At 42.3% G+C, this 18,048-nt stretch overlaps 1 protein-coding gene across 7 annotated transcripts in view; it reads left to right on the top strand.

Annotated features, from left to right (window-relative positions):
- agfg1 (ArfGAP with FG repeats 1) overlaps positions 1–16,139 on the top strand; it is a 55,208-nt gene extending 39,069 nt beyond the window's left edge. For 3 of the 7 annotated variants that reach the window (XM_033031969.1, XM_033031973.1, XM_033031970.1), the window contains 5 exons: positions 5,081–5,157; positions 9,049–9,132; positions 14,424–14,579; positions 14,681–14,766; positions 15,655–16,139. In XM_033031969.1, coding sequence (XP_032887860.1) covers positions 5,081–5,157; positions 9,049–9,132; positions 14,424–14,579; positions 14,681–14,766; positions 15,655–15,714 — 463 coding nt within the window. In that variant the 3' untranslated portion in view covers positions 15,715–16,139. The remainder of the gene's footprint in view (positions 1–5,080; positions 5,158–9,048; positions 9,133–14,423; positions 14,580–14,680; positions 14,767–15,654) is intronic. The other 4 variants (XR_004413817.1, XM_033031974.1, XM_033031971.1 and 1 more) reach the window with 3 other exon arrangements.
- Positions 16,140–18,048: the final 1,909 nt, after the last annotated feature.

Below are 18,048 nucleotides of genomic sequence, written 5' to 3'. Positions count from 1 at the left end.
CAGCCTCCGGATGTCATGCTTGGTGGCTGAGCCAAACCAGACAATGATGGAGAAGGTGAGGACAGACTCTACGATGGCCGTATAGAATTGGACCATCATTGGTCCATCCTCTGTTGTGCTTTTTTGACTTTGGAATCGATGGTAGCCCCCCATTTAAGGTCCTTGGAGGTGATGGTTCCCAGGAACTTAAAAGACTCCACAGATGTGACTGTGGTGTTGTTGATGACGAGTGGGGTGAGGGGAGGGGGAGCTCTCCTAATGTCTACTATCAATTCCACTGTCTTAAGAGCATTGAGCTCCAGGTTGTTGCGATGGCACCAGGACGCTCGCTGTGTCACTTCCTGTCTGTAGGCAGATTCTTCCCCATCCTGGATCAGTCCAATCAGGATTGTGTCATCTGCAAACTTGAGAAGCTTGACAGAGGAGTCAGTGGAGGTGCAGTCATTGGTGTAGAGGAAAGGAGAGAGTACGCAGCCTTGCGGTGCTCCTATGCTGAGGGTTTGCGGGTCTGAGATGTGCTTTCCCAGCCTCACATGCTGCTTCCTGTCTGTCAGGAAGCTGGTGATCCACCGACAGAGGGGTTCAGGCACAGTCAACTCAGAATGTTCGGAGTGTAGTAGCTCTAGCACAATGGTATTGAATGCAGAGCTAAAATCAACAAAGAAAATCCTCGCATAGGTCCCCTGGCGGTCTAGGTGCTGGAGGATGAAGTGCAGGCCCAGGTTGACATCCACAAATCTATTGCCCCAATATGCAAACTGCAGAGGGTCCAGCAGGGGGTTTGTGATATTTTTCAGCTTGGCCAGCACAAGCCTTTCAAGGGTCTTCATGACTACAGTGGTCAGTGTGACAGGCCTGTAGTCATTAAGACCAGTAATCCTTGCCTTTTTGGGTAAAGGGACAATAGTGGAGTCTTTGAAGCAGGCAGGGACAGTACAGGTTTGCAGGGACTGGTTGAAAATGTCTGTATAGACCGGTGCCAGTTGAGGGGGAACCATTGTCTGGTCGTGGAGATTTCCTGATTTTCTGTCTTCTGTCTCTATTTTTATTGTTGATGATGGAGAAGTGATGTTGTGCAGCACAGAAGGGATGGGTAATTGGGTGCGAAGTGGTGATTGTAAAGCGGTGGGTGGGAAAGGGTCCAGTCTTTTCAGACTGGAGTCAGGCTGTGAGTGGGTGCGAAGTGTTGGTTGGGGTGGGAAAGGGTCCAGTCTTTTCAGACTGGCGTCTTGCTTTTAGGTGTGAAGTGGTGAATGCGGAGGAGTGGGTGTAGAAGGGTCCAGTCTTTGCAGACTGGGGGTCTGGCTGTGTTTGTTGGGGAGAGGGTGAGGGGGTACCAGGGTTACGTTTCTGCTTGTCAAACCTGCAGTAGAACGCATTCAGGTCGTTAGTCAGCTGACGATTGTCCAAAGAGCGGGGAGCTTTCAATGTCCAAAGCTGCCCAATGTCCAGAAAAACCGTTCACTGCAACCTCCAAGAGCTCTGCTTTAGATCAGTGTGAAATTTAGGGGTTTTTTTTAAACCAATGTTCTTGGAGGTTGCAGTGAACTGTTTTTCTGGACATTGGGCAGCTTTATAGGTGGAGAACCAAGTACCAGCTTAAGCAGAGATAGAAGATAGAAAGGCAGCATTAGGACAGCTTTGTTAGCCTGAGTGGGCTGACACTGCAAGTCAAGATGTCCTCTGGAGATGAACAGTACTGCTTACAAAAACGAGGAAAGTCTTCACACTTTGAGACTTTGAAAAACATCTTTCAATAATTTATTAATTCGGAAACAATTTTGCAAAAGTTGCTGTAATAAAACATTCAATAAGGCCGTGGGGACATTTAAGGGATATTGTGGCTGTGTGATTTATCTTTTTGTTTCCTCTCCATTCAAAACTTATGGAGGTGGAACAAAGGAAGGAAAAGTCAAATTACTAATTTCCCCCTTGCATTTCTGTCTGTACCCTCATGCTATATATAGTCCCTTAGCTGAAAAAGAGCAGCATACTAGAATGGTTGTAAGGTGTAAAGATAATAGGGTAACGTTCTCAGTTTGCAAGCTTATGGACCTCCCTGCTGCTCTTCTCCTTTGCAATTCATTACAACCTCCCTAAAATGCATCACAGTTTGGATTTCTGCCCACAACCTGGTCTTCATCCCCTTTTCCTCCCACACAATATGATTTATTCCTGAAGTTGAACTCATAAATGTAGATGTAATCATATTTTTTTTTTTTCTCATTTAAATAAATGAATAACAGCTAAAAGTTCATGCAAATACGATACAAGAGTCTAATATCAGAAACAGATTAAGTTATAAGAGCCCCTCTAACTGATTGGAGAAAATCTGTCTTTAGTCTCATAATTCAGGTTTTCATTATGTGTGTGGAAATGATCAAAACCTTGCTGTGAATCATTTACGTCATTGGGTGATTCATAGTGTTGTGCACTTGAAAACCATTACTCTAACAACTAAGTTTAAAACTAGGTCAGTGCAGTTTCTGTTTTGTGGTTAGTAATTTTCAAGATTGGAAGCAGAGCTATGTTCATTATTCTTGCAGACAAAAGAGTGTATGTGAAATGTCAGTTAATTCGGTTTAGTACCTGCAAAACATAAAACCACATAACTTTTTCCCTGCAGATTATGTTGAACTTTGACGCTGTTTGCAATGATAGAGTTAGAAATGAACAAAATGTTTTGTGTGCATTTGGTAAGACTCCACACATCATTTGGGCAAGGAGACAAATACTGGCATTAAAATCAGATAGCTGCCTATCCCTTTCAGAGATTTCTATCCAGAACTACATGATCTTCACTTACTGTTCCAGTAAATCCTCCAACCTGTCTGCCCTCTGCTGCATTGTCTCCCTCTTTCGCTATCAGCAGTGTCGTAGGTCGGTCAGCTTTGTGGGTGAGAAAAAGAGCCTATTCATTAGTTTGACAGCTTGATTTTGCATGTGTGTTCCCATGGTTCTGTCCAAGTAACTGTTTCAAAATCCCTCAGTACACTCAGGATGTTATTTTAATGTTATTGTCACAATCTTCAACAGCATGGGCCTGATTCATTTAAAATACCAGGCCCCTTTAGCCACAAATAAAGGCCACAAACATTTAAGTACTTGCATTCCTGATAATTGCATTAAATGGCAAGCTTTTTTAAGGAAGCAAGTTATTGGATCCCACTCCTAATCTATTAATTAAGCTGAAGGGGAGGTCCCAATATGAAATGACGCCTACCCATTCCCTCCAGAGATGCTGCCTGACCTACTTCAGCACCTATGTCAGGTTCCATCAGCTGTAATTCCTTGTGCTCTACAAACTAAAGCATTGTTAATTGTAATTCTAAACTTCATCAATTTAAATATGATCTTAAAGAGTGAACTGGGAGAGTGCCAGCTTCCATGTCCATCTGATTTTCTGATGTGCTGCCTGGAAGCTGACGATACATTGGGACTGAGCACACGACATGAATGCTGGGACCAATTTTTTAGAATCTGTGTGCGTGTGTTTTGACTCTAGCCGCCGGGGAGGGTAATTATCCAATCTAGTCAAGAATTTGATGAAAATTCATCCTGAATAGTGAGTGATCTGTCAAATATACTGAATCAAGGAATGAAACTCTTCCTTCAAGAAAAAATGTGTTACTGAAGATAAGAAACACCCTGAATTGGAAAGTAGCAGTAAAGGTGAAAAAATGTAAATGTACAGTGACCAAGTAATTAGGTGGTTATTTTGACATTTTGTGTACTTGAGTTCTGCTCCAATGTGGGCGTTAAGCAAATCCTTAAAATCTGCAAAGCTTCTATTGGTAACTGCCAAATATCAATGGTGTCCTTGCCTGGATATTGGCAGATAATAGCAGGCTTTCATTATCTGTTTAGATTGATTTTAAGATAGAAAAAATGTATCTGTTTTCACATCACCAAGAAGGACAAAATCCTAATTGCTTGTGTTATTCCCCATTTAGTACGCATCAAAACCATTTTATTCCACCACCAAGAAACACCATTCTTTAAATATCAGCTTATTGTAATTCATTTCTTGGTGTGTTTTTTCAGCATCTCATTAATCCAACATACCTTTTCTCAGCTGCTAGGAAATTCCTGCTGCCTGGTAGATCTGTGCTTAGCATGTCCTTTTAGTCTAAAGCAGATGGTTCTTATGGGTTGCGTGTGCTACATTTATGCTTCCTGTAAGCCTTCTCATATACCCTCTCATCTGTCCTTGCTTGAATGTATCAGTGTTGTCTTAATGACACAGAATACCTTACTCAACACTGACAATTGTTTGAATGCAGATTAGGATTTGTCCTCTATTTTGGATGAATCTTGTGATTTACTTAAATTCCATTGTGTATTTTTTCAAAAAAATATCCCTAGTTTTCAAATATTCCAATCATATTAACAGAGTGCGTCAACACTCTGCTATGTTAATATTTTCAGTTACTTAAACCATTTCCTTTTACTGTCTATGGAGCACCCTAAAATTATCTTATGTTTAATAGTTCTATCTATTCTAGTGTTACAGGCAAGGGTTTTCTCTCCTAAAGATCATAAGACAGTGAATCTACGCATCTCTTCACAAACCCGAATATACCGCCTCTGGTTGAAAAGAACTGGAGATGACGCAGCAATGGGGCAATCTTTATAGATACAGTAAGTGAAGATCACACAGATCTGACCTGAAACCTCTTAAAGGAACAGGTATATCTGACTTTTCCCAGTTACGTATCTCACTTCACCTATGGTAGATGGAGTCTAAACTTTCAGAAAATTGTTATTGCACTGAAAGGCGAGTAATCCACCTTCAACATGGAAGTTGATTACAACCTTGCATAGTGATGAAATGCTGAATATGATCAGCTCCGAATGTCCAGCCAAGACATTGCATTAAATTGTTTCTGACCTCCTGCCTCCCGAATGCCCAGTCAAATGATGTTAGCTCTAGGTGTTGTTAATTCTGGTAATTTATTAATAAAGAAGTTATCAGAGGTATGTGGAAAATAGTGGTCTTGATTTGAGTAATGTTGATTCTAATGCCTTACTCTTCTGTATTATGTTTGGAGACTGTTGTAAAGATCGTTCTCTCCTGCAGTGTGTTTGGGACAGTTCAAAGTGTTACAACAACGCAGGGTCACCAAGGAGTCAACACCACACCGGCAGCTTTTGGAGGTACAGAATTTATTTCGCTTGGACAATATTTTAATTTGACAAACTTTAGAATAAGAACCAGCACAATATTGCAGGTGATAGTGCTGTAATCTCACACTCCAGTGACCCAGGTTCAACCCTAACCTACAGGTGATGTCTGTGAGGAGTTTACACATTCTTCCTGTGACAACATGAGTTTCCTCCAGGTGCTCTGCTTTCTTCTTGCATCTCACAGACTTGCAGATTGGTCAATCAATTGGCCATTGTGTCGGTAGTTGATAAAATTGATGAGATTTGGGTGAAAACTGGTTGTAAGGAAAATTATTAGGGAGTGGGATTAGGGTCATAAGGTTGTACAATGCAGAAATAGGCCCTTCAGCCCAACTCATCCATGCCAAGTTCCCCCTCGGGTTATTCTGAATTGGCTTTGATTCAATGGGTTGACCAACCTTCTTGGGGGGGGGGGTGGAATGGAAATATGCTTTTTTTGCTGTTAAGCACAAGATCATTCTAAGTTGAGACTAATGATTGAGTTGAGTTTAATGATAGTGCTGAGACTAATGATTTTGAAAGCTTACTTTGAGCGAAGAAGCCACTGTGGATTTTGCCTCATTCTTCCCTCCTTTTTGTCATATCTCACCATAACTTTTAGTGATCAGTGAGTGGTTTTATACCACATTATGTCACCAAATGAAACCAAAATATTGTGCTCTTTCCAGTATAACCTTTACTTTCACCCTGATGGTTTTTGTGTTATAATACAACCTAAACTGGGGCCATTCAAATCAAAGATGATTGCCTCAGCATATTGAATTTCCATTCTGACAGTAAACTATTTTTCACTTCATTGCTGCTTATGATTGTATAAAGGCATGAAGTAGGCACAGGAGCAGCCCACTTGGCCCCTCGAACCTGCTGCTCCATACATTACGATCATGGCTGAACTGATTGCAGCTTCAAATGCGCATTCCTGCCAGCTCCAGAAACATTTCTCATCCTCCTTATCAATAATTTATCCACCCCTGCTTTAAAATAATATTCACACTCTGCATCCACTGCCTTTTGAGCACCGCATATTTCTTCACCATGTGAGATAAAAGTGTTCATATTTCCATCTTAAAAGGGTGAACCCTTATTTTTAAACTGTGACCCCCACCTGCTTTCAGATTTCTTCAAGAGGAATCATCCTCTCCACATCCACACTGTCAATTCCCTTCAGGATTTTGTATTTTGTTCTAGTCATCTCTTGCCCTTCTAAACTCCAGCTAATGCAAGCCTATTCTATACAACTTTTGCTCATACCCAGGTGTTAATCTAACAAACATTCTTTGAACTGCTTCCAGTATGATTCACAGTCGTACTGCATGGAAACGGGCCCTTCTGCCCAACTTGGTCCTGTCAACCAAGATGCTGAATCGACACTAGTGCCACCAGCCTGTGTTTGGCCCATGTCCCTCTAAACCTTTCGTATCAATGTACATGTCCAAATGCCTTTTATATGTTGTTATATGAATCCTTAAATAAATAAGGAGACCAATATAGTACATAGTTCTCCAAATATGGTTGCACCATTGCCCCATATAATTGATCCACTTTCTCAAAAGTTTTGTATTCAGTGGTCCTTGTAACAATTGTTAACATTTTATTAGCTTTCCTAATTGTACTTGAGCTCTAATATTTTGTGACTCACTTAAACTTTCCATAACCCTGTAGCCTCCTTGTATCTTCTTCACAATGCACTTGCCAGAATAACTGTGTTATCAGCAAATTTAGTGCCTTTGTTTAAGTCATTTGCATAAATTGTCAGAAGTCAAGGTCACAGTACTGGTCCCAGTTGCACACTACTGCATGCATCTCGCCAACGAGTAAAGATCCATTTATGCCTGCTGTTTGTTTCTTGTTAGTGAGCTAATCTTCTGTCTATGCTGATAAGTTATTTCCTTCACTGTGAACTTTTTTTTGCTGTAGCATTTGATGCCATATCTTATAAAGTACTTTCTGTAAACACTTGTACATGCATTAGCTCCTCTTTATCCAAAGCCCATTCTCAGAGCTCCAGTAAATTGCTCAAACTTGAATTTTCCTTTCATTAAACTACTTTGGCATTGCAATATTTGAAAGTCCCATTCAATAATGTATATATTAACTTCTAGAATTTTACCTACTCCCGGCCTGTAGTTTCCTGAATTCTGCATTTCTTCCTTCCTGAATAAAGGAATTACATTTGACATTCTCCAATCTTCTGGAACCTTCACTGAATCTCAGAGATTCTTGTAAATGAAAATCAACACTCTCTCGCCAACCACTTTCATCTGAAGCCAGAGATTTTCTCAGCTTCCAGCTCTAACAGTTTGCTCATTAACACTTCCCTCATGATTGTAACTTCCCTGAATTCTTCCTTCCCTTCCAGTTGTATGCTCTATAGTGAAGAGCAATGCAAAATACTTGTTGCCATTTTTCCATGTTCCATTGTTAATTCCTTACTCTTTAATTTCTTTCTGATTAAAATATCTATAGAAATTCTTGCTGTTTTTCTAGTTTTTTTGTTTTCTAATTCATTCGTTAGGTTGTAATATTCAATCAAGCCTTCTGACATTTCATCTTGTGTAATTGTATGCCCTTTCGTTAATTTATAATATTATCTAACATTTTCGTCAGCCAGATATTAGGCCTTTCTCTTTGGAATGCATTTAGTATATTTGAAAGATTCACTTAAAGGTCAATTCTTAACCTAATTTGTTGGTTCACTCCGTTGCCATGCCCTCGTATCTACCGTTAGTTTAAGCCTAAAATACTTGTCTTGGGCCCATTCTTCTCCCCCTTAAACAATATAAAATTCAATCATGTTATAATCACTATAACTATTTTTATATCTGATTGGACAATGCCAGGACCATAGTCATCTGCCCTGTGGTTGGCATCAGAACATACCATTCTGCAATAAAAACTATCCTGAAAACACTCCAAGAATTCTGTAATAAAAAGGAACTGCAGATGCAGATTCATACCAAAGATGGACACAAAGTGCTGGAGTAACTCAGTAGGTCAGGCAGCATCTCTGGAGAAAGTGATAACTGATGTTTTAGATCAGGACTCTTCTTCAGGTCTGAAGAACGGTCCTGAGCCAAAACATCACCTATCCATGTTTTCTAGAGATGCTGCCAGACCCGCTGAGTTACTCCAGCACTTTGTGCCTATCCATGAATTCTAGATTTTCAGATTTTATATGGAATAAAACTGTTTTTCAAGTTTGCATACGCATCACTATTGCACGGATAAACATTGTTCTACTAACGTGGATACCATTCACTGCATAATTGAGAAAAAAGTGGTGCCTGATAATAAATTATAACATGTTCAGATGCATCATTCAGATGCAAATGATTTTGTTGTAATTTATTATCAAACATCCAATTTTTTTAAATGGTGCTTTATAATAATGTTAACCACAATCACTCCAGGATTTCATCAGGTGATCTGGGCTGACCTTGAAATGCAGTCATTTCATGTTATAAAGCCGTACACTACCCCAACATGCTTCTTTATGGAAATAGTATATGTACAATTTGGTGGCAAGATCTATTCAAAATGACTGTGTTTGAGAAAATTGTAGAGCCGCAGGCTTTTAGATTTTTACAGATTACACCCAATAGTTTAGGTAAACAGAATTGTATTGTGCCCACTAGATAACATCCACACACTTGGGTTTTATTACTTTATATGATTTTTTAGTGATATGCGATTTCAAGTAGATGGAGCAGCGCAGTTGCATGATGTCACTGGCTAAATAGAAAGTGCTCTTGATTCATGGCAAAATGAGCATTTGTCCTTGATGCTATTTGTGATCCGACATTTCAAATAATTCATTTGTTTCTAAACTTAATTGAGCCTTTCCACCTTGCGCTTTTTCAGCAGCAACCAATCCTTTTGTAATTGCTCCTGTTTTGCCACCACCTGCTGCCACAAACCCGTTCCAGACCAATGGGAGAACTGCAGGTATGAATAATGAGCCTTTGTGAAGACGACAGAAACCATTAGTGTCCATGGTGTGATGTGAACATGTGTAAACTGAAGTCTTTGCACTACTTTGAACTGGACAAATAATTTAGTTCAAATAGGTCTAGGTAAAGGTCCCACTGTTTCATCATTTCATAAGTGGACTTAATAGTCTTGAAATCTGAGTTGCAACAAACATCAGCAACAGTCTTATTTGTAACTACAGGGGTATCACTCATGGCGCAAGCAATATTTCTGTCTCAGAACCAGCAACCTGTACTACTACAGAGTGTTATGAGGCAATAGATCCTGTGAATGAATCTTATTTTTACTGTATTTCATGAACGGCCTTGACCTTATTTTTTGGAAGTTGAAATGTGTTTTCAACTGAAGCTAGTGAAAGTGATCTGCAAGCACTGGACAGAAAAAGATTCCTTGTAATTTGTTTGAAGTTATCCCAAGTTACAAAATCTGGAGCCCAAATTTAGAACACAAGGTGCAGTGGTATTTAGATTAATTATCGGATAAATGTATGGAGGTCCCAGGATAAGAATGCAGACAGATAATTTAGGCGGGAAAGAAAGAGAATTGGATTGGGAGGAGCAATTGGAAATTGTTTTCCACAAGCAACATACCTGGTGGTCTCTGTGAACATTGTTTCTTTGATTATTTTTGTTTGTTTTGTTTTCTGAGCTTTGTGAGCAGTATGTGGGTATGGGAAAGCTGAAAGTGTAACTTTTTTGCTGCCTAACTTTGTTGAGCTTGTCCATCGCTTTTATTAAGGCAGCTGTTGGGTGCAACAGGGTTTAGATTCAATGACGATGAAAAAATGGTGAATTGCTACCAAGTCAGTATATATATGCGTGTGATACTGGTGTTTGAAGATGAACCTACAGGAGGTGATGTTCCCAAGTGTCTGCTCTTCTCAAAGGTTGTGAAGCTGGTTCTGGTAATATTAAAAAGCGAAGATATAAACTGAGTGATAAATTTCCAGATGTTGGCAAAGGAGATGGATTCAAATCCGCATAGGCAAGACATATTGTAGAGATTTGCAATATGCTAAACATTGTGGTAATTAAGAATTGAACAGATATTAGAGGGCTGGACAACTATTGTTAGCTTATTGGGATGGCCAGATAGGTTGTATTTTTCACTAATACAGAATTTCAGTATTCCAGTACTTAAGTCATTCAGCCAGAGCATCTAAGAATGTATCCTGACCTTATATACTATCCATATGGAGTTTGCATGTTTTCCTTGTGGCCACAGGGCTTTATCCGAGTTCACCAGTTGACCACTTCCTCCCGCCTCTTCCACTGCATTCTAAAGATTAATTGACAGCTGCATGTTGCCCCTAGTGTGCAGGTGAGTGATAGAATCTGGGTGGAAATTATAACAATATGAAGAGAATAAAGTTGGATTAGATTAATGTAGGATTAGCGTAAAAGGGTGATTGATGGTCGGCGTGGACTCGATGAGCCAAAAGGGCTTGTTTCCGTGCTGTATCACTTTTTTTTAAGTGATCTTAAAGATTTGTACACATTTCCAGTCAGATACTTTGGGTGTTGATGAGCAATGGTAACTTTGGCTGGATTTTTGCTTCTCTGGTCCAGACCAGCCACTGTGGAGGGTACAACCAAATTAGATCTTGGACAGTTAATCAAGACAGGGACTTTGAATGGCTCTAATATGCTAGCATTTCCACCTTACTTGTTACGAAAAAAAAGATTGAAAGCTTGCAATAACAATTGATTCAAGGTCACTTCAAGACTCTCCGCAATCAAATGTTTAATTCTCATGCACTGCCGCAGAAGAATTATTGCATGTGACTTTGCTGTATCTCGTCACAACATTATGCTTGCCACTGCTTTTTAATCCCTTAAATCTTTTGTACATGAAGAACATCTGCAAGATCAAAAAAATTATTTAAATTGCAGTTCGTCAATGCTTCATTATCTAAGGAGCCTAAGATACTTTGTTTTGATTAAATTGCCTTTGTTGTCTCTGATCATCGCAGTTTGTTATAAATCAATGAGAAATGCCCAGCATCACATATGCTTGTTTAGGAAGTGTGAACCTTCTGGTTCCTGAAGCTGTTCAGTTGTTTAACCCGCTTCTTACTAACTATTGGTGACACCGTGGCGCTGCTGTTAGAGTTGCTGCCTCACAGCACAAGAGACCTGGGTTCAATCCTGACCTCTGGTGCTGTCTGTGTGGAGGTTGCATGTTCTCCCTGTGACTGTATGGGTTTCCTCTGGGTGCTTCAGTTTCTTGCCACACTGCAAAGACATTAAGCTCTGCAGGTTAATTGTCCTCTTTACAGGGAATAGATGCAAAAGTGGGATAATATAGAACAAGTGTGAATGGGTGCAGACACAAAATGCTGGAACTCAATGGGACAGGCAGCATCTCTGGAGAGAAGGCGCTGTCCTGAACGGCTGCCTGTCCTGCAGCTGTCCGTTTTTTTCCCTTTTTTATTATTTTTAGTTCGTTAAGTGTACAGTCAGGGGGTCTAAATCTTTTTATGTGTGGGGGGTGGTGGGGGGGAAGGGGGAAACTGCTTTTCCAAGTCCCTACCTGGTCGGAGGGGTTGCCTTCCTCCGAGCGGCGTCTTCGACCTGTCCTCGCGGCCTACCAGCGGGTCCTGGAGCGACGTTTCCCTGAGGGGACCTGGCCAGAACATCGGCTTTGGCGGCGGCGCAGAACATCGGCTTTGGCGGCGGCGCAGAACATCGGCTTTGGCGGCGGCGCAGCGCTGGAGCGCTGTCGTGGAGCGGGCGATGCCTTTCCTGGGTCGCCGCGCTGGGACTCCAGTATGCTGGGACCGCCGATGAAAATATCGTGGAGCCGCGGTTCTGCGGAGCGGCCAGCTGCGACGTTGAACTTTACATCCCGGAGCCTGGGATCTCTCACTGAGATCGCCAGTATGCGGAGCTCCGTCTGGCGTGGTCTGTTGGCTTGGAAGCCGTGGGCTCCGGTGGGAAGGTGGCCGTTCCTGGCACCCCAAGCCGCTGGGGGTTCTCCCGACGCCGGAGTACCATCACCCGGCGAGAACATCGGGCGCCGTGGCGGCGACTGTGGAGGCCTCAATAGGCCCGACTTTGGGTGGACAAGAGGATGGGGACTGGACTTTGTGCCTTCCCCCACAGTGGGAATCACTGTGGGGGGATGTTTTTATGTTTTGGTGTGGAATTTCTTCATGAATACTATGTTGTATTTTTATTAGTGTACTGCAAGGACATCTGAATTGCCCCTGAATAAGGGGATTAATAAAGTCTAATCTAATCTAATCTAATCTAAGAAGGAATGGCTGACGTTTCGGGTCGAGACCCTTCTTCAGACTGATCTAAGGGTCTCTACTTGAAACGTCACCCATTCCTTCTCTCCAGAGATGCTGCCTGTCCCGCTGAGTTACTCCAGCATTTTGTGTCTACCTTCGAATTAAACCAGCATCTGCAGTTCTTTCCTACACATAGTGTGAATGGGTGATCGGTGATTGGTATGAACTATATGGGGCCGAAGGGCCTGTTTCTATGCTGTATCCATCGATCAATCAACCAACCGACAAGTCTCTGAACTTGTTGCTTTGAGCATTTCCACCTGCTCATCTAGTTTTGAACCATAACTTTGGTTTGAGTGTTCATGCTGAATATTTTAAATAATTTCACTTTAATATCCATGTATATGCTTCGTCCATTTTGGTCAATGTGGTATCTCTTCGGGTAGGGCCAGAGTTTGCTGCCAGTAATGAGCCACCTGTTGTTTATCAGTTCATAAGTTCTAGGAGCAGAATTAGGGCATTCGGCCCATCAAGTCTACTCTGACATTCAATCAGGCTGATCTATCTTTCCCTCTCAAGCTCATTCTTCTGCCTTTGCCCCATAACCCCTGACTCCCGTACTAATCAAGAATTTGTCAATCTCCGCCTTAAAAATATCCATTGACTTGGCCTCCACAGCCGTCTGTGCGCAATGAATTACACTGATTCACCACCCTCTGACCTCTACCTTGTCAGTGCCTTGTGCAATATAGTGCCATCACGTGGAAACCCACCAGCAAAACAGCTGAACAAACTTTGACAGCCAGTTAAACCATGGGCTCAAGCCCTCTGCCTGCTGACAAACTTGCCCAGACATTCTGAACCATTTGCAAAAATGTTAAAGCATCAATTTAAATCTTAGTTACTATTTTTTAAGTGAGAAATTTACGAAACAAGCACTAAATAAAAATAATAAACTCAATTTAAACCTCATATGCTCCATGTTGCTGCACATCTGACCTGACACAGCTTAATCCGGCTAGTTCTCGTGACAGGTAGTGGCGAATTGCAGTAGGTTTGCTTTCCACCTGTGGTTTCCCAAGAGAATCCCAGCATCAATTTTTTTTTGTGTAGAGTTACAGTGCAGAAACAGGCCCTTCGGCCCATTGAGTCCGCCCTAACAAACGATCCCCATACACTGGCACCACCCTACACACTAGGGACAATTTACGATTTTTACCAAAGCTAATTAACCTACAAACCTGTATGTCTTTGGCGTGTGTGAGGAAACTGGAACACCCGGAGAAAACCGAAGCGGTCACAGGGAGAACGTGCAAACTCCGTACAGACAGCATTCGTAGTCATCCGTAGGCAAGCACCCATGTCAGGATTGAAACCCGGGTCTCTGGTGCTGTAACTCTAGCGCAGCGCCACCATGCCACCTCGAATGGGAAAACCCTAGAGTGGAACAAGTGCTGGAATCCCAAACCTGATGAAACTTGGGGTATTTGCCAACAGTTGAGTACTGGGTGTCTGGGATTTGATTTAGTTTAGAGATACAATTTGGAAACAGGCCCTTCGGCCCACCGAGTCGACATCGACCATCGATCCCCCGTTCTATGTTATCCAATTGCGTCCGCTCTCTACACATTGGAGGCAATTTACAGAGGCCCATTAACCTACAAATCTGCACGTCTTTGGCATGTAGGAGGAAACTGGAGCTCCTGGAAGAAGCCCGCACGGTACACAGTGAGAACATGCAAACTTCACACAGATAGCACCTGAGGTCAGGATGAAACCCGCTGTGAAGCAGCAGCTCTAACTGCTGAACCACACTGCTGCCCCTTCTGTACAAGTTCTACCCAGTTGTGTTGAGTACTTGCTGTGAAATGTAATTGATGTTAATGTTATCCGTGCTTGCCCACAGTAGTGTGATCACAATCCTTCTGTGTCTAAGTCAAAAGGGTTTGCTATGAAGATCGTGTGTCCTTTAAAATGAGTGTTTTACATTTTCTCTTTTTCTGTTTAATAGTAAGTTTTGGAACAGCATCGATGAGCATGCCTACACTGTTTGCCACCCGAGCCGGATACAGTCTCCCCACCAGTTTCAGTGGTGGGTTTCAGCAGCCTGTGTTATCTGCTCCAGGGGCCTTTTCTCAACATTCAGCCTTTCCACCACATCCCACTGGTAATATGGACCCAGCCTCTCAGTGATCTGCATTCTCATAATTTCCCCTCTTGGAAGCTCCATTTGCACTAAAACCTCTTGCCTTTTTCCCCCCCGTTTAGGTGGAGGATTTAGTTCATTTGGGCAACCAAAGCCAATGCTGATGCCATATAGTCAACAAATGGGAGTGTCTACTAATCCATTTCTGGTAATATTCAAAAATGTTTTCATATTTGTTTTTCTGGATATGAATTTCCCTGTTCCCTTTTAAACCCCACCCAACACTAAATGTGTCCACAATAAGTTAAATGTCCTCTAAAGTGAAGAGCTAAATGTCACCTTAGTCTGGTCCGAAAGTGTGAATTTCAATAGTTTTACAAAGTCTTTGAAGGATCTTGAGTCAGGCAGTTATCCAGTACATAGGAACAGGCCCTTCGGCCCACCATGCCTGTGCTCAACATGATGCCAAAATAAATCAACCATCTCTGCCTGCTCATAATTCATATCCATCTATTCCCTGGATATCCATGTCTATCTAAAAGTTCCCACCTTTCTCTGTGTAAAAGAAAAAGAATAGACTGCAAATCTTTAAACTTTGCTTCTCTTACTTTAAACCTAAGCCCTCTAGTCTTTGTCATTTCCCCCTTGGGGGGAAAAAAAGGCTCTGACTGATTTTAGTCAGAAGATATTAAATAAACATGCTAAATCTACTTTAACCTATGACGTGTTTTTGCAGAAAGCAGTATGACCTGTGCAATGTGTGTGGTAACAGAGAGAACACGTGGAAAAGCTGAACACTTTATGATAAGAATTATACAGTAAAATTGTGCAGCATAATGTGAATATATTTTTTAATGATAATAACTGAGGTAGCAGAAAAGGCTGTTTTGCAGAAGACCCTTGCAGCTTTGAGGCAGAAAGATGGTGATGTATTGGACAATGGATCAAGTCATATATGGATGTCCTTGGAAGACAAAGGGCCAATTTTAGCCTAGTTAGTATAGCTTTGGAAAAGGTGTATTGAATTCTGAATCTTGCAGTTCATTTTTATATGCAATTATCACTGTTCCTTTCTTTCTCTTCCCCCTCCCTGTAGGCTGGAGCTCCAATGGGTCAGTTTCCAACAGGAAACTCCTCAACCAACCCATTCTTATAGCCCAAGTGGTTGCCGTCAGGAGTGCGGTGTCGGTGGGTGACGTCTCCAGACCTCTTGCACAGTTTTGTTGCTCACTGATCTTAGCTTTAAACACGGGAGTCTCTGAAGCTTGTATTTTGTATAAATAGGATAATATATGCAGAAAAAGGACTCCCCCTCATGTCCTTAATTTAACTGTTACTTGGCAAGAAGGTTCAAGATGTAGCCATATCATGTATATTGAAATGGGCTGATGTTAAGTTATTGCAAATCCTACCTTTCATTGCTGTGCAGTACTGTACATATTTTTCTTGGAAATGTAGCTATTTGTGCACATTGGTATTTGTAATTTAACACACACGTTGAATGTGAAATGTTACTGAACAAAAGGGATTGTGAGATTGCTGAATCTACAAGGTTGAAATTGCTGCAACAACATTTGCCTTTTAAGTGTTACATTAAGTGTTACATTACAAACCCACTGACTCACATGGCTATCTGGACTACACGTCTTCCCACCCTGCCCCCTGTAAAGACTCCATCCCCTACTCCCAATTCCTCCGCCTACGCCGCATCTGTTCCCAGGATGAGACATTTCATACCAGGGCATCGGAAATGTCCTCGTTCTTCAGGGAACGGGGATTCCCCTCCGCCACCATAGATGAGGCTCACACCAGGGTCTCATCCATACCCCGTAACACTGCTCTCTCTCCCCATCCCCGCACACGCAACAAGGGCAGAGTCCCTCTGGTCCTCACCTTTCACCCCACCAGCCGGCAAATACAACACATAATCCTCCGCCATTTCCGCCACCTCCAACGTGACCCCACCACTCGCCACATCTTCCCATCTCCCCCCATGTCTGCCTTCCGCAAAGACCACTCCCTCCGCAACTCCCTCGTCAATTCTTCCCTTCCCTCCCGCACCACCCCCTCCCCGGGCACTTTCCGTTGCAACCGCAAGAAATGCAACACCTGTCCCTTCACCTCCCCCCTCGACTCCATTCAAGGTCCCAAGCAGTCGTTCCAGGTGCGACAAAGGTTCACCTGTATCTCCTCCAACCTCATCTACTGCATCCGCTGCTCTAGATGTCAGCTGATTTACATCGGTGAGACCAAGCGTAGGTTGGGCGATCGTTTCGCCGAACACCTCCGCTCAGTCCGCAATAACCTACCTGACCTCCCGGTGGCTCAGCACTTCAACTCCCCCTCCCATTCCCAATCCGACCTCTCTGTCCTGGGTCTCCTCCATTGCCAGAGTGAGCAACAGCGGAAATTGGAGGAACAGCACCTCATATTCCGTCTGGGGACCTTGCGTCCTTATGGCATTAACATTGAATTCTCCCAATTTGGCTAGCCCTTGCTGTCTCCTCCCCTTCCTTAACCCTCTAGCTGTCTCCTCCCACCCTCCCATCCGCCCGCCCTCGGGCTCCGTCTCCTCCTCCCCTTTTCCTTCTTTCTTTCCCCCCCCCACCCCCCATCAGTCTGAAGAAGGGTTTCGGCCCGAAACGTCGCCTATTTCCTTCGCTCCATAGATGCTGCTGCACCCGCTGAGTTTCCCCAGCAATTTTGTGTACCTTTGCCTTTTAAGTTCTGGTTTTGAACTAAACCAGAAGTTTTATCAATTTGGTGACTTAAAATATAGTGGATTTTCTTTCTCCGAGGAAAATTCTCTTATTTATAATCTGAGCATGTAGGGAACTGTACCTCTGCCTAATAAAGGAGATCATGTTTTGCTACAGTTTGCAATTGACAAAATAAATACTGTATTAGTAAGAATGTTCTTGGAAATTTATTTTAAATGTGATTATTGTGATATAGCATTGCCATTCATTACATATGAAATCAAAGAAATTACAATGCAGGAGGAAGCCATTCATCTCTGCAGTTGAATTGATTGAAAGATACAACATGGAAACAGGCCCTTTGGCCCACTGAATTGACACCAACCATCTATCTCACTTTCACACTAGTTCTGTGTCAACCCACTGTCTCATCCACTTCAAACACACTCGGGGCAATTTACAAAGGCCACTTAATCTACAAACCTGAACATTTTTAGGATGTGGGAGGAAACCAGAACACCTGGAGGAAACCCAAGCAATCACAGAAAGAATGCAAACTCCACACAGACTGCACCCGGGGTCAGGAACAAACCTGGGTCTCTGGCACTGCATGGCAGCAACTCTACCAACTACACCACTGTGCCAGCCTATTGTATTTAAGATTCTATCTAGATTCTAAATTTCAGAACATATTTAATTTGTTATGAGATGTTCTGTTATTATCCGAGGAGTTGAAAGCTATTGCATGCTGAGTTTCAAGTCATACTTTATAGAATTGGCTCTGATTCAAA

The sequence above is a fragment of the Amblyraja radiata genome, chromosome 13, assembly GCF_010909765.2.
Source record: "Amblyraja radiata isolate CabotCenter1 chromosome 13, sAmbRad1.1.pri, whole genome shotgun sequence".
Lineage (NCBI taxonomy): Eukaryota > Metazoa > Chordata > Chondrichthyes > Rajiformes > Rajidae > Amblyraja > Amblyraja radiata.
Note: the sequence above shows the minus strand (reverse complement) of the source record. Positions and strands in the feature narration are given on the sequence as shown.